General features: G+C 45.7%; 1 protein-coding gene across 13 annotated transcripts in view; it reads right to left on the reverse strand.

Moving 5' to 3' along the window:
* SERGEF (secretion regulating guanine nucleotide exchange factor) overlaps positions 1-24,171 on the reverse strand; it is a 194,543-nt gene that overhangs the window by 149,664 nt on the left and 20,708 nt on the right. For all 13 annotated transcript variants that reach the window (XM_088791674.1, XM_074336098.2, XM_088791679.1 and 10 more), the window contains one exon: positions 23,213-23,371. In XM_088791674.1, coding sequence (XP_088647800.1) covers positions 23,213-23,371 — 159 coding nt within the window. The remainder of the gene's footprint in view (positions 1-23,212; positions 23,372-24,171) is intronic.

Below are 24,171 nucleotides of genomic sequence, written 5' to 3' on the forward strand. Positions count from 1 at the left end.
ACCGTCCAGCTCATGTACCGCTTAGTTGTGTGAAACATTTCTTGACTCCTCAGTTCTCCACAAAAAGGGTAAAACTCACTCTCCCATGTGCCATCTTTATTATTGTACTCATCTCATCCACTACTATGTGCCCATTGAACAGGTAAGAAAATTAAGGTTCAGAGAAGTGACCAGTCCAGGGTCACACACTGCTAAGCCACCTCTCCTTCTATAAGCCCATGGTACCTCATTGCATTGGTTATTCACACTGGTCCACATCACTGGGTAACCACTCAACACTCTTCCTTTGCTTCTGTAGGATTAGACCCAAAAACACTTGTGTACCCAGGACCCACGGAGCATCCCAGACTGTCAAACTGTCCCACTACCTGAGCTAGCTGACGTCTACAGGCAGACTGCCTTAGCAGGGAGAGTTCCAAACAACCCGAAGAAGAGACTGTGACGTAAGTGACCCTAGCATAGGCTCTGCTAGAAATAACTGGCAAGTTGTAATCTGCAATTCTACAGAAGAATCATGTTATCAGAAACCCCACAATGAAGCTTCTCTTATCAAGCGAAACATCTTAGAACCTTCTCTGCTATTGATTATTGACGTCCGAGACAGGCAAGACAGCCAGCATATGGTGCCGCCATTATTACATCTCCAATAACAATTCAACCATTCCACTTACATAGCACTTTTCACCTTCAAAGCACTTCACAAAGATTAACTAATTAATCCTCATGCTCCCCGGGGAGGCCACTGATGTTCTATTAGAGACAAGCCCAGAAACCAGGCTGGCTTGGTGTCCAGCCTTCAGGCCCAGCCTGCTTGCTCAGCCCAGAAGGTGTGCCCTTTGAAGCTGTTTCTCCCCAAAATATACTCTGCATCAGAAAGCTCAGAGGAGACGCTTCTATTTTTCCTTTTCTTTTAAACAGACACTTATTGACCATCTCCTAGGTGCCCTGCACATTCACAGACACGTTCTCATTTAATCCTCATAATAATTTCATAATACACAGATTATTAAACTTACTTTACAGACAACATTAGATGACTTGAGAGGTTAAGTGACTTGGTCAAGTCCAAACAACCAGCAAGTGGTGGAATCAAGAGTTAAAGCTGTGTCTTCTGACTCCAGGACCAATGGTATCTCCAATAATTGCACAGCTGCTGTCACAAACTGACAAAACCTGGCTGATGTAACAGCTGTTCTTAAGAGTATTTGAGGAGGGGGAAAACCCAGATTAAATGGCTGTGCTCTGTGTACCGTCAGCTTTCCTCACTTCCCAGGAGGACATTCAGAACTCAGGGCTATAAGTACTGAAATACAGGCATTAAACACAAGGATATGGTTTTCAGGTCACCTGGAGCAAAAGAAAATAACGAATCCACACACAAAAGACATTCACACTGCACTGTAGATAAATGTCTGCCTCAGGCTAAAGCACGCCATCAAATCCAAGGAGATTCAGATCACAAATGTAACAAATGAATCTTTTCCTTAGAGTAGAGAATTATATATTACCACGATGAAATAGAGATACATTAATGTCATTCAAAAAGTGTAGGTATGTGTCTCGAGATAAACGATAATTTTATAAAAATAAACTCAGCAAGCAAAACATAATTTAAAGGCATGTCTACATGAGAATTAACAGAATAACTATGGAGCCAAGAACTATACATGGCAAAAGATCCCAACCCAAAGTAGAAAACAGCAGGGGCCAAATGAGTAGTAATGACAAAGCTTGCCCGGGGAGCTCGGAGGAAGCATTTCAAGCTAGAATTGTCCTGGCAGGCTTGATGGAACAAGTGGCATTTAAGGTGAACTTCTGGATAGGAAAAGAAAATGAGAAAATGAGACAGAATATCTAGGAATGGGAAGAGGGGATGAGCAAGGATGGAAATCAAAAGGTACAAGGTGGGGCAGGTGGACAGTGAGGGTCATGACAAGGGGGTTGGGAGGAGAGCCAAGACTGCCAGCCGGGGGCCAGCCACAGAGAAATGCCAGGCTTGAGGTCTGGCTTTCACCTTCCAGGCCACGGATCCCCAAACTCGTTTGCTTGTACTCCTCTGTCAGTAAATTTTTTTTTTAACATACCACCAATATGTGTATATTCATTTACTTACTAAAGTATATACTTATATTGTATACATTTATAAATTATAAATGTACCCTTACTCAAAAATGTACAGTGTAAAGCATACTTAGAAAGTACAAAATTTAAAAGAATGAGATAAAAACATATAAAAGAAGCCAATTTTCTCTTCCTGCATCCTGGCAATTTGTCTGGCACGCTCACTTTAAGAACTACAAACACAAACCATACAGAGACTTCAGACTTTTGAGCAGGGGTGGGGCCTGATGAAAGGCATGCTTGGGGATGGTACATCTTACAAAGGATTGGAGGAGGCCAATAATAATGATATGCATAGCTAACACTTCCACAGCACCTACTATGTGCCAGGCACTGTTCCAAGCATTCTCTATATAGCATCCTGTTTATCCCTGCCAACAACCCAATGAGACAGGCAGTCTTACCTGCCCCATTTTACTGGCATGGAACAAGGTACTTACTCAAAGTCCAGTGGTAGTAAGTGAAAAGGGAAGGAAGGAAGGAAACCCCTACAATAACACAGCCTAAGAGGCATCAGAGTTGAAATGAGGGGTGGAGTTATGGGGTGGGGGTGGGGGTGGGGTAAAAATTTGCAAGGCTTGGCACCCAATTAGATGTGAGAGAAAGTGAACAGAGGATAAACACCAGTCTGAGATTTCAGGATTTCAAGATTAGTGGGAAGGTGGAGGTGTCATTAAAAGAAACAGACAAAGAGGAAGAGATGCTAGATCAGGGGGTCCCAACAATGGGAATCATGAAATTATATTTCATTATCAAATGACTGAACTCTTCTGGGGCCTTTTGCAAACATCTTCTCAAATAGTCAAACATAAATAAAGAGGAAGTAAATGAGGAGAAAGACTATTAGGTTCAAAGCCCTGGGGGAGACTCAGGACAGTGAGTGCATAGTGAATATTCAAGGGGGCAGCTTCCTTTAAGGTCCATCAAAGGACTGCCTAGGATGGTGGTAAAGGTAGGTAAAAAGCCATAGCTATAGGCACAGTGAGAAGCTGAGCTCTTCAGGGAAGAGGAATTTCTACCCTGTTCCAGGGAAAGGCATCCTGAAGGTGACAAGAAGATAGATTACAGTGTAATATAAGGAACACACACATTTTCTTAACAGAATTTGACCCAAAAGGGAACAGAATGTCATTGAAGCTATCAAAATGGAGTCAGCAAACAGGTGAATGTTATAAAAAGAAACCCATGGGCCAGGAAGAGAAAAGGCCATACAACCTCTTTAATCCCTCCCAGCTCTAATATTCCAGGGTGCTACAAATCCTTCTGAAGTACACACACACACACACACACACACACACACACACACACACACACACACACGGGAAGGAGGCTGCCCTCTACCTATGAGTTTGTTATAATTCATCTGTTTATAAACACCAGTTACTCTCAGGGTTATTAATTCTAGGTCCTTAGAGTGTAAGAACCTTATTTCTGTAACTCATCCTTTGTTCTGCCACATGCACAGAGATTTTATAAAAAGGCATTTGGTGATAATAACCAAGGACTGGTCAACACAGAACTCACTTCCTGATCACCCGTCTAATCTTCCCATGTGAGGAGCAGGAGAGAGGGAAGGGAGAGAGCTCAGAGCACCGGCACTGGGGCAGTCTCACCAACAAGCTCTTCTACAAGGCCTCTTTACTGCTTCCCTCTGTCCCAGGCCGTTTCTACTACCCCGACCACACGTACCTAGTCCACTGTCACTCACTCTTCAACTCTGCTGAGCCCTCAACCAGATCAGATTGTTCTGTGCAACAATCTCAGAGAACCATGTTCCTCATCTTGGAAGCACTGGTGTCAGCTTATAAACATACACTCATTTGATTGATGTCTGTCTCCCCCTCCAGAGAGTCAGCTCTATGATAGCAGGGGCTGTTTTTGCTCATTGTCTGTATCCTAGAATAATGCCCAGCACAAAGGAGGTGCTCACAAATACTTGATGCCTGAATGAACAAATGAACAAGTGAACCTCCCTGCGTCTTGCTCACCACTACTGAACTGTATTGTGCACTGGCTCCCTCCTGGGCACATTCCTCCACATCTGTAAAATGGGAATAACAACACTGACCTTGTAGAGCTGTTGCAAGGGTATTTTTGCATAAAGTGCGTGACACGCAATAGTAAATGTTAGCCACTATTACTGTCATTCCCTTGAACTGAATGCCACAGCCTCATCAAGGATGTCCATAGTTCCAGCCACCGTTTCCACCAATTTGTCAAATCTTCTCAGCCAACTCCTGTCTACCAATGTCTTAGGGTCAAAGCCTCTACTGATAATCCAGGACAGGGAAAAGCACTGAAGTCTCTGTCATGGAATTCTGGACTTTTGTAAGATTCCAGAGAGGCTTCTGAAGTACTGCACAATACAAATCAATTAAAGCTAAGCAAAAAGCAGAAAGCAGAAGAGGGGAGCAGTGGAGAGAGATGAAGCAGATGAGCTGGAGAAGGGAGGAAGCTTTAGCCTAAGACTCAGAAGACCTGGATTCTAAGCCTGGTTTCTCTTCTCGGTCACACGGCCTTGCACAGGTCCCTTTCTCCTCTCGGGGCCTGGTTTTCCCACCCATAACATAAGAGGGCTGGCACAGATGACCTCTGACACACCTTCCCGATCTAAACTTTAACAAATGATGTCTAAAACCCTTCAGTGTCAAAATGAGTGGTGTACAACCTAATGTTATTGATGCTTTTGGACTATTTAGTCTGACCAGGGTCCTAAAATAAAACATGCACTTTAACAACAAACACCACCCACAGAGCTCACAATGTAAATACAAATTGGGACTTGACTGCATATCCTATTATTTTTTAGTGAAACTTCCCTTGTCTCTAAAGTATCACATAATAAAAAGTCTGGGATGTTTTAAAAGTTAATGCAGGAATGAAATTCCCAAACACGGACTGCCCAGCTGAAAAGCAGCAGCCTGCAAAGAGAGTGAACAAAAGGTATGGGACTGGGGACAATTCATTTATTGAGAACTGACTGTGTAAAACTCTACTTCAGGCACTGACATTAAGTTATATAATTTAATCAACCCTTAATGATCGGTGTGCACCCCATTTTACAGAAAAAGAAACAGATTGCAGAGGTTAAATGACTTGCTCAAGATCATATACCCTGTTCCCCCGAAAATAAGACCCAGCCAGATAATCAGCTCTAATGCATCTTTTGGAGCAAAAATTAATATAAGACCCGGTCTTAGATTACATTCTATTCTATTCTATTCTATTTATATTATATTATAAGACCTGGTCTTGTATTATAGTAAAATAAGACCGGGTCTTATATTAATTTTTGCTCCAAAAGACGCATTAGAGTTGACTATCTGGCTAGGTCTCATTTTCGGGGAGACACGGTAGCTAGTAAGTGGCAAAGCTGCAATAACAATGATGATGATAACACTAATAGCTGATATCTTGAGAGCACTTATTTCATGCTAACCTCTTTCCATGGATTAGCTCACAAAAACAGCCCCTGAGTACGGATTATTATAACCCTCAAATTATAGGTGAGGGAATTTAAAGCACAAAGAGGTTAAACCTGGGGCTCAGAGGCCACAGCTGTCAGTGGCAGAGCTCAGATGGCACCCAGCAGCCTGGCACCAGAATCAGGGCCCCCAGTGACCGCCCTGCAGAGGACGTACCACTTTTCACTGGGTCACACTGCCTGTTCAAAAGTGAACAGTCCAAGGACTTCTGGAGGTTGTTCAGGGTCACGGGGACGCACGCACGGGCTATGGGGGCACAAAGAGAGCCCAGCGGTGAGTGGCTGAGTGAGCTTCATCCCTGGCCTACCTGGCAAAGAGCAGAGTCCCGAAACATGCAGGGCATACCACACAGCTGCTCCATTTTCACCACTGACTTTATTAGCTGTCAAACTGGGGGCACTGGTGATAGAAGTCAAGAGAGACTGCACCCACAGGAGCCTCCAGTCGGACCGGCTGCAGGACCATGTGCACCACACGGGGTTGGGGCTTCCCAGAAAAAGATGCGTGCTTGCTTCTCCCAAACCAAGTGAGGACATCTCAGGAAGCCCCGGTCCTAGGCTGTCTAGTAGCTCCCTTCCTTCCACATAGTCCCTCCCTCCAAATACCTATGCTCTTCAATGCCAGACGGCTGCCCCTTTGTCAAGGGCATACTCCACTCCCTCCCAGGCCTCAGGGTCAGGCTGTGCCCTGGCCCACAATGCTGGTCAGCCTGTGATGCCAGTGGGCCTGCTTGTTCCACCTACAGAGCTCCTTCTCACCCTTCAGGGCCTGGCTCCAATGCCGTTGCCTCCCTAAAGCATCCCACCATCCCTGGTCAGAATGAGCCATCCCTTCCTTTCGGAGTCATTGGCGTGGTGCTTGAATCTCTGTCCCAACAACGATTCTATGCTGCCAAATATAAGACTATTTGACAACATGTCTTCTGTTGCCCTCTTTATTAGTCAAGGTTCTCCAGAGAAACAGAACCAATAGGATACAGAGAGAGATTTACAAGGAGCTGGCTCACATGATTACGGAGGCTGACAAGTCCAAAATCTGCAGAGCGAATGTCTCCGTTCAAAGGCTCTCAAGCAAGAAGAGCTGATGATGCCACTTGGAAAGCAGAATAATTCTCTTATTCAAGGAAGGGTCAGCCTTTCGTTTTATTCAGGCCTTCAATTGATTGGATGAGGCTCACCCCATTAGGGAGGGCAATGTGCTTTACTCAGTCTACCACGTAAATGGTAATCTCATCCAAAAACACCCTCACAGAAATACTCAGAATACTCTGGGCATCCTGTGTCCCGGTCAAGGTGACACATAAAAATTAACCATCACACCCACTGAAAGGGTGACGAACAGTGGTCCTTTCTCTCTGTATTCCTCACAGCACCTAGTACAGGGCCTGACCCAGAACAAGTGCTCAGTATTTGCTGAAAGAGAAAGGAGTTATAGGCATTGCTCTTACCATGGACTTTTACATGCCACCAAGGACATCAGAGACCATCCCATCCAACTCTCCAAAGAGAAAACAAAACTGAGGAAAATAAAAAACATTTCCCAAGTCACACAGACCACTTTAAAGCAAAGCCAGGCATTCACGACATTCAATAAGTCGTGACTGAGCACTTTTCGCTATGCCCGGTGCTGTCCCAGGCGCTGGGGGCCACAGCGGTGAACAAAACAGACAACACTCCCTTCCTTCATTGAGCTTACATTGTAGTGTGGGGAAGAGAGACAGCTGACAAAACACATGCAGAACCACCCCTGGCAAATGACTTCAAGTGCTACAGAGAAATACAAAGTAGGGAAAGGGAACAGACAGAGCTGGGGAGGGAGGCGGAGGCCTAGGACGGGTGCCATCTCCTGACTTTCTGTCTGGGGCTTTTCCTCTACAGCATGCCATCTTTCTGAAAGGAAGAATCTTACACTTAAGAGACCTCAGCCAACTCATGAAGGGGCAATGAAACTTGGTCTAACTGCCTCTCAGCACTATGATGACAAGGGAGACGATAAACATGAAAGCACTTTGTAAACTCTAAATAGAGGTCTGAGTAATATATGACGACTATCACTCTTTCTCTAACGCCAGTTTGCAAAGGTCCATCAGGAGAGGCTGGACCTTGCGCGCCTGCTCTGAGGGAGCTGCTCTGGCTGAGTGCTCGGGCTTCCCGCTCCTCCAGGGGCCCAGCCAGGGGCATGTCAGGCTGCCACTCAAACGCAGCAGCCACTTGGCACCCGAAGAAAAGTCCCTGATTGAGGCCGGTGCCTCTGCAGATGTTTCCCAACTCATTTCACATTCAAACTCCAAAGCTTCTTCGCACACTTTTAGACTCTTATTAATAACATTTTAAAATGTAGATTGCTGCCTAATCTTAGCTGCGTAATTAAAAAAATAATCTTGCTTCTCTCCCTCCCAGCAAGAAAGAAAACTATACCCCAGGGCTTCTGCAGTGAAGAATCACACCCCGCAGAAAAGCTAGTAGGAGGCTCAAGGGGCAAGGCAGAGTGGGGGGAGTTGAAGCCAAGAAGCCAATCTAATCCCTTGATTTTAGAGAAAATGAAAATGAGGCTGAAGGAGGGGAATGATTTGCCGAAGGACACACAATGTATTTTGGCAGAGCCGGAATCAGAATCCCAATTTCCTGCTTCCCAGTAGACTCTGTCTACTGCCTCGTGGGAAGAGAAAAGGAGGAAGACAGACTAAGTTCTTGGAGGGTAGGAATCTTACCTATGTGATTCTCATCACTCAGTGAGCACTGTTCACCCGGAGAAATAGCCATAGGTTTCAAATGTTCAAGAGGATCATGGGAACAAGTTTCAAAATCCTTTATATTCAGTTTAGACTCACAGACTGTCACAGCAAGACAGGACCGTAGGGCACTCTAATCCAACTGTCTGCTTCCAACTGGGAAAAGGGAGGCCCAGGAAGGAAAGTGACTTAACTACCTGTGGTCAAATCGTGAGTTAGAAGCAAAGCAAGACTAGATTCCATGCTGCCCTGACTTCTAGCACATCCTGTCCACAGCTTCTTACAAAAATACCAGTCAATCTCTCAAAATTTCCATTGCTACCTGCAATTACCAAAGTCTTCCTGGGCTCCTTGGAGAACAGGAAAGAACAGAGACAGGTGAGGTCCACAAAGTCCCTCACTGCCTACCTCCCTGAGATGGCTTCTTGGAAGACCCAAGGGCTGGGTGATGGAAAGTCACACATCCCTACCCCCTTCTCCTTGGGATTCTCCTCTCCCTACCTAGAACTGCTGCTCCTAGCCCAGACTTCAGTTACTGTCCATTGCAAAAGATCATCACCAGTTTTCATCTCTGTGAAGTTACAAAAAAGAAAAGAAGTGAAAAAAAAAAGAAAAAAAGGCCAAGCACTGCACCCAGCTGTTCGTGAGGCCGAGTTTTCCACTGATGACGATGACTCATGGCGCCCAAGCTGGAGGCTGGAGCTGGGAATGAGACTTAGCGAGGGAAAGCCGCAGTTCACAAGCACGCCTGGGCCTGCACTGGAATGCTTGAGTTCCTTCAGTAAAACCCCAGCACCTGGCTGTGGGAACAGCGCCCCCTGCAGACCACCCTGTGGCCTTGCAGAAGCAGGACCAGAGACGACCAATAAACTGGGGCTAGCAATCCTGCAAAGCCCACCATGGTATTGAAGCTCTTATGTTAGCAAGCCACGGTCCCACATCTGAAACCCCAAGAGATCCCACAACCCCCCAGAAATACTATTTGCATCCTCAGCTCCCAAAGAGAAGCTGGCTTTTGGTTAACGGAGGCCCAAATTAAGATCTTCAAACAAGGGAAACAAAGGTTGCCACCAATCTGTTGGAGGGTAAATAATTCACCCAGGAGCAGAAGCAAGGAGGGAAGGGAGCCTATCCTGGGATGCCAACCACGGTCACCCAGTGACAACGTTTTGGGACATGACTTTGGATGGTACCTCTCAAATTTTTTCTAACCCCACCCTTGGGAACTCTCCCAGGTTCCTCAGGAAAGGTGGGTATAAAAGACCGATTGGAGTCCTAATAGAACTGCACTCACGGATAGGGGAGCACCCTCCCACCTCCACAGGTGAGACGCTGCAAGGGAGAGACTGAGCAGCAGGACACGGTCAGGAAGAGTCCGCGGAAGTGACGTCCACTCCACTTCCAACGGTGTGAGGATTTGCCACGTGTATCGAGCAGCGGCAGTACCGAGCAGCACCTGAGCAGGCCACTAAGGAGCATCCCTTATGATCAGGCACCCACCAAGACAGGGAAGATAATCAGGAGACTGGGAGTCCCAATAATTTCGAGGTAAGGGACTGAGGGAGGCGTGGGCTCAAAGTCCACTGTCAAAGCTGGTGGGCAGTACGGCAAGGACTGAAGTTCCATTCAAATTGCTTATCTGGAGGTGCATGGCCTTGTGGTAAAGAGCCACCAGTCCAGATCCACGGTGGGACAGCCTGTCTTTCCCTTCCACATCTACAAATGTCCCTCCCACTCTGCTCTCTTTCCCATCTGTCCCTCAGGCCCTAGAAGCACCCTTTCCCAGCACCCCACCTGCCAAGAATCTCCAAGTCACCAGTGTGACCTTGTGTAACAATCACAGGGTTCAAGGCAACCTTCCCACGGCCTTCACCCTCAGTCACAGCAGACACAGTAAGTACCAAAGCCTCCTTGGAGCGGCTGACTTCCCCGTGGTCAGGCACTGGGAAAAGCATCTGCTACACAGGATTTTTCATTTCACAGGATCAGCTCCAACCCAGTCAGCCGAGCACTGTTACTATGGAGCATCTGCCAGGACTCGGGAAACAGCCGTGTTACATAAAGGGACTGGTGGAACGCAATGGATTCAACTGGGTTCTTCCTCTAGACGAAGCCCTTGAAGTCTCCCTGAGGAGGGTCCATGTGGGGCCGTGGAGGGATCCACGAGATCCTAAAGGACTCTGCCTTTGTTAGCCGTGGGACCATCTCCCTAGGCTGGTTTTCTTAAATGTCAAATAAACGTAAGATGGTCCCTTCCAGCATTACAATTCCATGACTATTGTTTTCACCAAAATGGCAAAAAAAAAAAAAAAAAAAAAAAAAAAAAAGCTTACTTTGATATTAATTTTATATTGTAGGATTAATTTTCTAAAAAAAAAGAGCAGTGCCTTCATATTTGTGGGCTTAAAAGACAGCAATGATGAGTGGAGCCGCAGACGCTGGGCTGGCTGAAGGAAAATGCACAAAGGAGAAGCCAAAGGTTAGAACCTTCTAGGAGGCCAGGCAGCAAAGGCCTAAGCAAAAGTAATTTTGCTAGGAAACAGTACTATTAATGACCCCTGCCCGTGAACACTGTCACTTCCAGATTACAAAGTGCTTTCACTTCCAGTATCTTACTCAAGCCGCCCAACGCCCTCAGAGTTGACACGGTGATGTCACTGACCTCCATTTCACATTGAGCAAAGTAAGGCTGAGAAGCTAGATAGGGTGAGGCCATGTCTCTTAACGGCTCTTCAGTTTCCTCACCTGTAAATTGGGAGTGAGACTCACTGGGCAAACTTTGTCAGGATTAAACAGTAGATGGTTTTGGAAAGCCCTGGTGAGACGCCTGGCACTCAGTGCGTCCTTGCTAAAGGTGAGTAACCCTTCCCCACACCCCTCCACCTCCTTAGGGCGGATGGGACAAGCCTCTAAGCTGCTCATCTTCTGGCCCCTCAGAAATGCTTCAAGATGAAAAAGGCAGAACGGTGGCTTCCTCAGCGACCTTCCACATGGCCTGAGACGACTTCCCAGAGGCAGAGCAAAAAGCCAGATAATTCCAGTCCCCACCACTCTCGTGGATTCTAATAGTCACCCCAGCTCATGGGGGAATGGGCTTCCCCTGAGAATCCAGAGTACGCTGAAATCAGCCACAGAGATGAGACCTGAGGCAAAAAGCAAGCATGAGGCCTCAACAGGGGCTCCTGGACAAGCCACGCTGAGGCAGGGCCTCTCCTTCACTGGTCTGCTCCCCCACAGAAACCTTGCGCTGCTCACAGAATAAAGCCGGAATAAGGACCCAGGCCTATTATACTTGAATGTTTCCAGTCCCGTCTCATTCTGTCTGGCTGCAGGTTAAACAAAATACTCCAGGGTGCACTTCCCAATTCTACACCTTTGTCTGCAGTATTCCTTCTGCCTCCCGTCACCTTTGTCTAGTCAACAAATATTTGTTGATTAACAGAGTGAAGGAATAAAGACAAGAATGTGTGAGTGAGTGAATGACACAACGTCCCTGTGAGGCAGACAAACGAGGGATCATGATTCTCACTTAACAGCTGAGGACATGCAGTCCCAGAGAGGCTAAATGACTTGCCCAAGATCACAGAGCCAACAAGCAGCCAACTTAGAACTTGAACCTGGCTCATCGGGACTACTTTGGCCACATCCGGCTTCCTCCTGAGGTAAAAAGTCACTCTCTGATTAGGAAAAAGCTGACTCAAGATTCCTCAAAATGGGCCATTTCATCTTAGCACACATCCGAGAGCACTTTAAGGCACTGGCTGTCACTATCATTATTGAGAGTCCCCATGAGACAGGCAAGGTCCCCTGACAAAGGGCAGGCACAATGCCATCTGTCAAGAACCTAAAAATGATGGTGAAATTACAGGCCAGTCACTTAAAGCTCACTTTCAGAGAGAGCTCCTGGAACAAATCAATCCCGCCAGGAAAGAGGAAGAGGATTCCTTGAATGGAAACTGAGCCCTCTGCCAGGGACCACTGAGCTTCCCAGACCATCAGGTGAACTTGCAGAATGGCCGGTGCCCCACCCACAGCAAGACATGCAGGGGCAAAGCTGACCCCCACACCCTGGGACACCAGGCAAGGCTCTCAGCCCCGGGCTTCTCCGAGAAGGTGGGAAGAGCGCCGGGCCACAGGCTGGGGCTCCTGAGCACGGCGACTAAAAAGGGCACAGCTTCCACATCCAAAAGCTGCAGCCATCCCATGCAACAAGCCTGCATGGAGCCTCTCCCCTACACCAGGGGAGGTCCAGGGGTGAACAAAACAGACCGAGTCCCTAACCCCGTGGGGCTCACATCTGATGAGGCGAGAGTGACAACAGATAAGTAAACAACAGTGATATTATGATTTCAGGTGATGAAAACTGCTACAGTGACAAATAGAGCAGGGTGGGACTAGAGGGTGGCTGGGACAGGGTGGTGAAGGCTATTTTCGATGGGGTGGACATGGAGGGCCTCTATGAGAGGTGACAGTTTGGGCAGAAAGCAATGAAAGTGTGGCAACAGCTTGTGGGGATCAAAGAGACGAGCACTCCTGACAGAGAGGAAAGCTAGAGGACAGGCACAGGGAGGAAAGGTCCTTAACCTCTTCTCAGAAGGCTGCATGCCCCCGGCCATCACCCCCTAAACTGCTCCACAAATGCCTGCCCTTGACTGCTTCCAAGGCCTTCTCCTCCCCTCTTCCGGCAGCCTACCACAAGTCCCTCACAAGCTCTCTCCAGGGAAGAGAGAAAAATATTTGTTCTCCCTGCTCTAAAGCCTGGGAGTCCCTTGCTGCATTTCCAGTGCAGGCATTTTAAGGGGAGATAACATGATGAAATGAAATGAATATGGCCTTCGACATCAGACAACATGGTTCAAGTATCTGCTTTGCTCAACTAATGGTGTTACTGTAAACAAGCCACTCAGCCTCTCTGAGCTTCAGTTTCCTCACCTGGAATGCAAGGGACATGAACCCTACCTCAGAGGGCTCTGAGGAGGATGTAAGTGACAGCAGCTGGCAGAGCACCTCGTCCATGGTAAGTGCTTTGCAAGAGTTGGTTCCTTGCAAATTAAAATAAAATTTTTTGTTCAACCAATTGTGCTAACTCATGTCTTATAGCAGCGTGCCTCTAGCAAGGCCCATCTGTTGGGTGTGGGGGCTGTGAGATGACCCTTGGTGAAGGTTCCGTCACAGCACAGCCTGATGGGAAGGCCTTGGCCGGGAAGAGAATGGACAGACAGGAGGGAAGCAGAAAGGACAATGAATACTGCCCTTACTGGAGATAGGGTGTATGTACATCATTAGGACCAGACACTCGAAGAAACCAGGATCAAGGCAGACAGTTACCTGCTGTCCTCTTCCCTTCCCACCTCTGACTCACTGGCCCAGGGCCCAGGGCCCAGGCCCTTGTCTCCTGACTCTCCTGTGGGGCAGCCAGCTAGAGGCCAAACCGACTACAATTCGTTTCACAAGCAAGGAGGTAATTGGGTATTAACTCATTATGAGACCTTAGGTAGCCCTTTCCCTCTCTGGGCCTGAGTTCTCACATCCATAACAAGAGGGGAGGGCCTGGGTGACCTCAAGGGGTCCTTTCAGCTCTGACCTTGCTAATTCTGACTGGAGGCTGGCCCTACCCACCTCACCCCCAAGGCTGCCTGCCTGCCCACTGCTGCCATCTGGTGGCGCTCCAGGGCCAGCTGCATTTGGCTTTGACCAGGCCCCCAACAAGCCCCTTATTCAAATACACCTATTTCTAAGAGTGAATCTTGCTTCTGCTTCAGCTGGACACACACTGCACTTCTCTGGACCACAGATCAATGGGTATTCATTGCCAAACACAAAAGCCAAAAATAACGCCAGAACTTCATCTCTCTAGCAGAATGACACACCGCAGCTGAGAATCTGACCTCCCTGCCGAAGAAGAGGAAGTGCCCAAGGTCGCACAGCTGCCTGGCTCCCAGACCATGCACAATCCCACTGTGCTACAATGCTTAGGGAGGTGGGCATCCTGGAAACCAACAATAAAGTCAGCCCAGGCTAAGGAAACAAAGCCTTTGGAAGGTGGGAGACACACTTGTCAGGATTCCTTGCAAACCTCAAGACATGATAAGATAGGACATGTGAATATGTGAGCAATGTGTGCAGACATTCACTGGAAATAACAAACTGGAGGTGCCCAGGGTATCGCCTAACCTTGGAGGGCCTTGTGCACAAGGACACCTGCAGGCCTCCAAGCCACCAGCACAGCCTGAATTCTCGGCTGCACAACCCACCAGAGGGCAAGGAAGACACGCTGGGGTAGCAGCATGTGTCTGCACGTGTTTCCCCACTACATGAGTTCCTCGGGGTAGGTACAGCTTTTCTGCTCTATCTCCAGGCCTCTCGGCACCTGGCCAGAGAAGCCCAGAAAAGGTGTGTAAGGGCAGATCCTTTAGATTCCTGCACAGTCGTGGGAACTGTCCACAAAGGTGGGCTCAACTGAGCACTCTCTTGGCTGTCTGCTGCCTTCTTCTAAACCCTACAGTGCAGACCTTGAAAAAACATATTGTGTAACTTTAAGTAGGTCACTTGCCTTTTCTGCCCTCTGTTATCTCACATGTGCAGCAAATGGGGTTCTACTGGATGATCTTCAAAGTCCTTTTAATTCTAAAGTTCTAGAATTTGAAACCAAATCAAGGCAAATCTAGGCTATGCTTCACCTGCAGAGCAGATACCAGCAAGGAGGAAGCAGCCAAACAATGCTTCCCTCTAGTGGGTTAATGCTGTCACTACACCCTCTCAGCTCAGCCCTATCACTCAACTCCATTGAATTCCCCCCCCACCCCCCCCAACTCAGAACAGGAGAAATCCACTTGCAGCCAGGGGCAAAGGAACAGGAGAAAAAGCAAGGACAGCAGGCTCCAGGAAGCAATGAGGCCTGAGTAGGTTCCACACCAGTGGAGAAATTCTCCATCTTCAGGAACAAGTATACGCTGTACTCAAAGGACCTTTTGTGACTTCCAACTCTTGTCTCCAGATGAGAAAACCAAGGCTCAGGGCTGTTCAGAAGGGACTTGCCTGAGGTCACAAAGCTGACTCACAACTCAGCCAAAAATAGATCCCCGGTTTCCTGCCTACTACCGTTTCTTGCCTCTTTTCCATGAGGCCTCCCAATGGAGACCTGTGGAAGTGGTTTGTCAAGGACTTCTACATAGCAATGGGTGGCAAAGGGGCCAGGGCCCTGCACTGAGGGGAAAGAAATTTTACTTGTTAACTTTAACCTTTTTATGGGGGAAATAATCAGACTGCAAATTACATACTCAGCATAGAAAAGATAAAAGAAAAACAAATTCACTCATCAACCCACCAGAGATAATATTCTGGTATATTTCCTTCTAGTCTTTTCTACAAAAACATCCTTTAAAAACAAAAATTACAAGTTACAGTGTAGTAACTTATTGTAATCTACTCTTTTTACTTACTATATCATAAGTATTTTCCTCTGTCATTAAATATCCTTCTAAAACATTCCAGTTAATGGCTATATATTCCAACAGATGGTTGTACCATAATTTATTTAAGCAATCCCGCTACAGTTTCATTTGTTTCCATGCATTTGTTTTTGCCATTATAAATTAGGCTGCAATGAATGGCCATATTCTTAATATTCTAACATCCGCAATTATTTCTTTAGGCCCGTTTTAATTTTTTACAGGATAAAATTTCAGAGCTGGACTGGCTCTTAGAGATCGTTATGTCCACAACCTCCAATTGCTTAGATGGGCAGAAGGAGGCCAGAGAGTTTTGTGTTTTGCCAGAGGACAAAGAGAAAGCAACAGAACCACGTCACAAACCCGCTACCCATTAAAATGTGGCCTTCCTGAAGGAGTTCATACCCTCTCTGGCCACGCTCACCCACAGTGACTTCTTCCCCTGAAACCCCAGAGCGTTTGGTCTCCAGGCCACCCCTCTGGCTCTTTGTCACATTCTTTTTTATTCTTCTACTAAATATTTCATTTTTTCATCCAATACAAGTTCCTGAAGGTGGTTTGGGATTTTATTATTCCTCTGTATTCTGTAGCACGGTGCTCTATATACATGTAGGTAGGCATTCCACAAATACCTGCTGAAAGGTCAAGGACAACTAAGAATTTCCTCCCATACTCCTTGGGAGAGTCACTGACAAAAGTTGGAGAAAGATGCTTCTTTGAAGAGTAAAAGAAGTCTAGTTAGTGAGTGAGAGCATTCTGAGATACATACACTTGGAATTAGAGCAGCAGATGTGGGGACAAAAGATTGGGTTGAAGTTTCAGCTCTGCCCATTTATGTGAACCAGGGCAATGGTTAACCAATCAGGGACTTGTCTGTGAAGCAAGGATGATAACACCCTTCGTGTCAACTTAATGTGAGAAAATGGAAGTGAAAGTACTTTATAGTGATAAAAGTGGTCCATGAGAGCTACAATTGCTATTGTATTATCATAAATGGAAATACAATTGCTTCTGTGAACCCTGGGATGGTCTCCTGACTCTCACTCCTGGGAGACCATCTCATTAGTTTTGACTCCATGCACAAACCCATTAAAGGAATCTATGGCTACACATTTCAGGTAAGAATCAGTGTTTTCTTGAAGCAGAACTTCATGTACAGAAGGAATTATTATTCCTGGGACAGGTCCATGCATTTGATGAGTTAAGGCCTCCCTACTTCCTCACCATCTCTGGGGAGAATGCGACAAGGTGGAAAGAGCACTCAAGCAAGAGCCATGAGACCTGAGTTCTGTTCTAGTTCCTTCACTCACTCCCGGTACTTCCCCCTCTTCAGCCCTCCATTTCCCCATCTCTAAACGGGAGTCAAGCCAGATGAGCTCCAAGTTACTCATCCACTCCTGACATTCTAAGGATTCTAGGATAAAAACAAATGACTTTAATACTAAGCAAAACTATCCATTTCAAAATAGTCCTTTGGACTCAGTTTGACTTTCAACCATTGGGTTGGGTTTTCAAAGTTCTAAGGCACAAACAGTATGAATTCCAAAGCACCTGCTTTAAATAGAGCCCATGAGGTCAGAATCTCCCTGAGCTCGGTTGAGGTTTCATGATATATGGTCCCAAAGAAGATGGAGTAATATACACTGTCACCCTATTCTGGAAAGGATCTTGGCCCCAAAACAGAAAATGCAGCATTAGGTATATTTATAAACTCAGTTTAGTGTGAATCAATGGTTGGGCTTGGATTTCACTAATGCTTAGACATCAAATGCAACAAAATATTTCTTGGTCTGTGACAATTGAAGAAAGGAGAGTGGTCCTTTCTATCTATGCCATGCAATTTCCCCACTTTAGAGAAAAAGAATAAAAAATATCTCAACTAAAGGATATAACTAACAACCAGGAGGACAGTGATGGCAGGGAAAAAATTTTACTGAAAAGTAGAATTGGATTTCTAGCTTAAATACTGCCATAAAATCACTTTGTCTCCTCTCTGTTTCAGTCTTTTAATTTGCAAAGTTTCTTCTTCCATCTCTGATTCTCTAAAACTCCTAAGACTCTAGGACTTTCTTAGGTGACACTGAAGAAAGCAAAGAATGTCAAGCACTCTATATTTGTACTTTTTCAATCCATCGCCTTTGTGAGACCACAAGGCTACTTTGGGATACTGCATGGCTTAGGGAAAGCGTCCAGCATCCCCAAAGCAAGCAACCCGATTCTAGACATTCTGACCGACCCCACATTGAGGTTTGGATCTTGTGTAAATCATTCCCCTTGAAATTCTAATCACCAGCAAGCAGCACTTAGCATTCAGAAGCAATGATCTATCTGTACTCTCCAGGAGAGTCCTGAATTAACCTGCTACCTATCCAGAGACATTCATAGCCAGCCCTGCAGAGACCTCTGTCGGAAGGAGAAGATATGGGGCATCTGACCTTCAGAGATGTCCAGAGTTTCAAAGGGCAAGCTAACGTGTCCTGAACTGACACATGAGCCCAGTGCTATGCTGGATGCTGCAAGCTTTAATATATCACCTCATTTATTCCTCAGACAAGGTCAGCAATATTTTCCCATTTTCCTAATGAAAAAATAAGCTCGGAGGAGTTAGGTTTATTCATTTGTTCAACGTGTATTGAATACCTACCTTGTATGTGATGTGCCAAGTATTTTGCTCAGCACTGAGGATACAATGCTGAGCAAAACAAACGTGGTCCCTGCCCTCATGGAGCTTACAGTCTAGTTGGAGGGGGAATTAGTCAAAGAATCCTACAAAAGATAGTACAAAGGAGAGGTTGTAGTGCTCTGAGAACAGGTAAAAGGGAAGAGTGTCAAGAGAAGGCCTCCCTGAGGAGACAATGACTAAGTTGAAGTCTTAAAAAAAAAAAAAAAAGATATAACTAAGTCAAAATGAAGGAGGGCAGGGATAAGTGTGCCAAACAGAGGGAACATCAGGTGCAAAGGCCCAACAGTGGGAAATAAACGATGCATTCAAGGTACCAAGAAAAGGCCAGCGTGGAGGTCAGCTGGAGCTCAAGAGCTAGCATGGTAAGAAATAGGGCTGAAAAGGCAGGCAGAGGACGGGCCACACAGGATCGCTAAGGATTATGTTTTTTATCCTAAGAGCAAGGGAAGCCATTGGAATGTGATACAATGGGTTTGAAGAGATCTTTCAACTGAGGTCTGGAGAACAGACTGGAAGGGAGAGGAAGTGAGTGTGGGAAGATGAGGACACCAGTCAGAGACAGTGCAGGATTCAGGCAAGAGGTGACTGAACTACGGCGACAACAGAGATGGAGAGAGGTGAAGCCGCCCACAGCCACACAATCAGGAAGCTGACAGCTGCGAGTCAAACCTAGCCTGTCCGACTTCAAAGCCCATGTTTCACTCTATGTTGCCATTTAGTCATTTATTTGGCAATTAGTTACTAATTATCTACTCTGCAGCCTGGCCTGTGCTAGGTGCTAGGGATACAGCCATGAACAAAACAGACACGGTTCTCATGGAACTTACAGTCTAGACATTAAACAAATAAGAATACAGACAGATGTATACAGTTACAAACTGGGATGAGTACCATGGATAATGTGATCCGAGATTTTAACAAGGAACATTACCTATGAAGCCACGACGACCTTCCAAGTATTGATAACATAAAAGAGCCCCTTACGACCTTCCAAGTATTGATAACATAAAAGAGCCCCTTGCCAGTGCATGTGAGTGACCGACCGCAGGAAACCGCCTATTGGAGCTGGGTGTGGAGCATCACATCCCTGGCCAGCTGAAGCCCTCAGGGGAGAAGCTGGTGTCTTAAGTGCTGCGCAGATCCTGCTGAAACAGAAGTCTTTCTAAAAGCAACTGCTAACTCCTGAACATACTCACACACTCGTATCCCAACTTCAGGCACCCCTCACGTACGTATGTACAGCATTTTACAATTAGTTAGGATCTTTCACACAGATTCATTCATTTGAATCTCACCGCAGCCCTGTGTAGAATGCAGGCAGGCTTGAATATCCTACTTGAGAGATGAGGAAATAGAGGCCTCGACAGGTGACCTGACTTAACCAAAGTCACCAAACTAGGAAGGCACCCCGACCTGCCATCCAGCTCTCACTTGGGCCAGGAAATCATGAATCTCAGATGAGACAGGGGCAGGTCACTGAGCCTGGATAAAGTCACCCAGGAGTCCCATGAAGTTCCTGAGAACAATGATCAGGGACATTAAGCAGCTTGGGAAAGGTTTCTAGAATGCGGCGCCATCAGCCTGAGACACAGGTACCCTTGCCAACTTTCCCAGATTAGAACAGGTTCGCTTGGACTCTTTCCAAGAGCCTCTGACTAACAGAGAAAAGAATTTTTCCATCGCAAATGCTGCAGACAAGCACCAGACTCCTGAAGCGGGGGGGGACAGAGACTGCATCCTGGATTCCTATAGAGATAAACTGTAAAGTTGTCCTGACACCATATGACTGCCCAGCTAAGTACCTACCACTGGAGATGTCAGTCTTGGGCAGCATTTATCAATCTTGGCCTGACTATCATTTGGGGCTGGGTATTTCTTTGTTGTGGGGGTTGCCCTTGCATTGTGGGATGTTTAGCAGCATCCCTGGATTCCATCAACTAGATGCCAATAGCACCCCCTGTTGTGACAACCAAATATGTCCCCAGACATTACAAATGTCCCCTGGGGGACAAAAATCACCTGTGGTTGAAAATCACTAGTCTAGGGCCTATGGAGCAGAGAAAGATGAAGTCCACTCACTCCCTTTGCTCTCACCCTAACTCATCCCAGTTTATGGGACAGATATACGGTCACTGTGCATAAACTCTATCACACAACTAATGCCTTCCCAAATGAGACTGAGAACAGCCTCTGTGCTAATGCGGCTTGCAGGTAGGTCCAAGGAACAATTCACCACTGGAGCTTATGAAAACTAGAGTCAAGTACGTAAAGCCTTGTTCCACTAATGAGCTGCTTCTGACCCTGTGAGAAAATCTTGTTCCCATTAGCAGGAACAGCTAAGTCTGACTAAACTAGAGGCCCTGCCTGGGTGTTTCTTCTCAATGACACTGGGTCAGGGCAAAGGCTCCCATTGCTGCTAGAAGGAGAACAAAACTGGTGAATCAAATAGCAGAAGACTCCCGCTTACCCACAATTCAGTACAACAACCAGGACACTCAAATATCCCATGGACTTAGGAGAAAGGGGAAAGTGACAAAGCACATAAACAAGAGATCTGAATTAACAAGTTCATTAAACAGCTGAAACATTACCCAAAAAAGTCACGCTCTCAAGTGGAGGTGGAGACCTGAAGCTAAGCTCCAGGGCCGCTCGGTGACTCAGACAGTGTCACATGTGGGGGTTCCAACTTCCCACCCTGAGGGCTGGGCTGCTGGCCCAGACATGGAAATCAACACCAGTTACAAGGCTCAAAGCGAGAATTAAAGAAGCGGCATCTTTGCAACTTTCATCAGTCAGCTACCTAACTGGTTAACGAGTTTACTGACAGACTCAACCAAATTCACCACCATTTGGTAGTAAGTGTATTTCACTGCACTGCAATTCTATGAAGACTAACTAACCATGAAATACCTAGCTGTTAACACCCAATTACTCACACTACTGCTAGTTTCTGTACTATTTCTGCACGCTGTACTTACACATAGCTCTATGGCTGCACATCTCATACTGCAACGTACTGAAATTTGGTAACAGGTCTGTCTCCCCTAGGGAACACTGGGCTCCTTGAGTTTCTATCTAGCACGAGGCACGGTACATAAACAGAGCCTCACCATTTGTACGATGGGCGGATGGACGGAGGGATGGTAAAGTCTTCCATCTCTATATTCTTAGACTGAAGCCTGTCTACATTCTAGTGGGAGGGCACGGCCCATTCTTCTCTCCTCTGTTTCTCCAAGGCTTATTATTATTAGCACATGGCTCAGTAGGTTCCCAATACACAATTTCCGATTTGGTTGGACTCTTGAATCCAAAGAGACAAACTGAAGCCTTCTGTTCATGAACTAGTGAGTCCAAGGAAAGGGGTGAGAAATCCTAGCTGTGTACCTTGCCTCATACGTACGTGACTCTGTTTAGTCTCTTTTAACTAGAAACAATTTAATGCAGGCAATGAATATGTTCTCTGCTGGGTGGCGGAGATCAGAGGTGAACAAGACTAATATGGTGCCTTCCCTCACAGAGCTCACTGTCTGGAGGAAAAGACAGGTAGTATCAATTATACAAATAAGCAGTTACTATGCTCAGTGAGTCTCCTTAAGAAAAATTTCTGTAGATGGACCCAGTCTTCAAGCAGCCTGAACCTCTTGGAGAAAAGTTATGATTTTCCTTGAAATGAATGACATACTTTCCTTAGAGCATCCTCTGAAGTGGTAAAGTTTATTATACACCTTTGTTATACAGGTCTCTGTTCCAAAATGATTGTAAAATTTTTTTTAAATGACTAATTCAAAGCATCATAGATACGAATACTCCTAAGTCTATGTCTGTGTGTTCAAATGTGTAATATGTGTGACTTACCAAGGATAACTGAAGCTGACCTGAAGACCTACAAAAGCCAGAAAGTACTAGAATCACAGTCACCACATATTAGGGAGTCTAGAGATCCCTGTGTGGCTAATGAGCAGGCACAGGCACTCCTGAGAACCCCTGAAGTTAGGAAGGCCTTGACATGATAAGAGACCTGAAGAATTAGAAACTGTATGTCTGGGAAGCTGTGTGAATCAGCAGGAGGTGTAGAAGGCAGGAAAGAAGAGAAGCCTTAAAAACACAAACCCCAAGAACAAAGTCAGGAACATGAAGCGCAGGAAACAACCGCCCTAAGGGAAAGATGAGAAATAAATGAAGACTCAAGAAAAGACAGCGATGCTAAAAGCTGGATGGCAGGGCATGATAAAGTAACATCTGAGGGAATATATGAGATGTCTGAATCAATGCCCATAGTTGGTTAAGATTAATAAAAATACAAATCAAAATACCATGCCAACTATGATTCAAAATAATCTCCTGCCTCAATCTTGAAATATTGATCTTTAACATAACAGTTTCTGCGGCTTTTAATTTAGACGCAGGTGGAAATGCAAATAGAGTCACAAGGCAAACATTCCCCAAAAACCTGGACAACATACTGGGTGATGCTTGCTGCAAAGGGCTCCTTCTCAAAACCTCATGGACAAGGGCCAGTAACCTAATCCAGCATTACCTTTTTGGGTGCAAACCTGTGATCCAGAGAGGAAAGCCACATATCTGGCTTATTGTAGAACCCGATCCCAGGTCCTCCCCTTCCTAGTCCTAAAAGCTTTTCATCAATAAAAACCAACCTACTTACTCCTGAGCATTCATAGCTGTTTAGACAGCTGTCTCCCAGCTGCTCTTACCAACCACAAATTCTCCGCTGCTCTCTTACCTGTCTGAGCAACCAGGTGTGTCCACCCACTCCAGACAGCAGTGACCTTTTCATTCCGAAAACAATGCGCGTCTATTTTCTGGGGCACAGGAAGGAACACAGCCTGAGAAGCCAGTTGCCCATGCCTGTTGTTTCCCCAAACATACAGCTTTCCTGCATCTTAAACAAACAGAAGGGGAACAAAAGAGGTGAAGGAATATTAGTTCAAAATGATGGGAAATAACACAAGTCTGAAAAATAAGCGGTTAAAAGAAGTTGTGTTATTCTTATGCTACAATGTTAAGAAAAGCAAAGCAAGATATACAGCATAACAACATATGAGTTTTTTTAAGTCTATAAATAGCAAACAAGGCCAATGTTCTTAGTAGTTTGTCAAGCAATAGTAATGTGTGAGTTAATTTTTTCATTAATTCATTCAACAAATATTTATTCAACATCTACCGTGTGCCAGACATATGTTTCTCTATTTTCTACATTTTTTAAACACAGGATTATATTACCTTTTGTTAGGAAAAAAATGTTAACTTTTTTAAATAACAGGTAAAAAGATATATTTGTTAAGCTTAAATTTTTAAATATAAGATTATTTCACCACATGCCCTGTCCAGCAGACAAGATAATGCTACCACATCACATCTGCGTAGCACTTAAGCTCACTTGAACCTCACAATAATCCTGTGATATAAGCAGGAATGCGACTGACATTGTGATTTAGTAGAAAACAAGCAAATTCAGAGTCAAGTGACTCTGGCTTCTATTCCTGGATGTGCTAACTAGATATTGACCTTGGACAAATCACTTCCTCTCTAAGCCTTAGTTTCACCAGCTAAGAACTGGAGGTTGATCTAGAAGGGCAGGCAGTATAACTAATGACACTGGACAAGAGAGACTGGTGGGTGACGACGACAAACCAGAGGGCACATGCTTGTCCAAAAGGCATTCACGTTCAAAAAACTTTA

Source organism: Rhinolophus sinicus, chromosome 14, assembly GCF_057876585.1.
Source record: "Rhinolophus sinicus isolate RSI-liver-muscle chromosome 14, RSI-T2T, whole genome shotgun sequence".
Classification (NCBI taxonomy): Eukaryota; Metazoa; Chordata; class Mammalia; order Chiroptera; family Rhinolophidae; genus Rhinolophus; species Rhinolophus sinicus.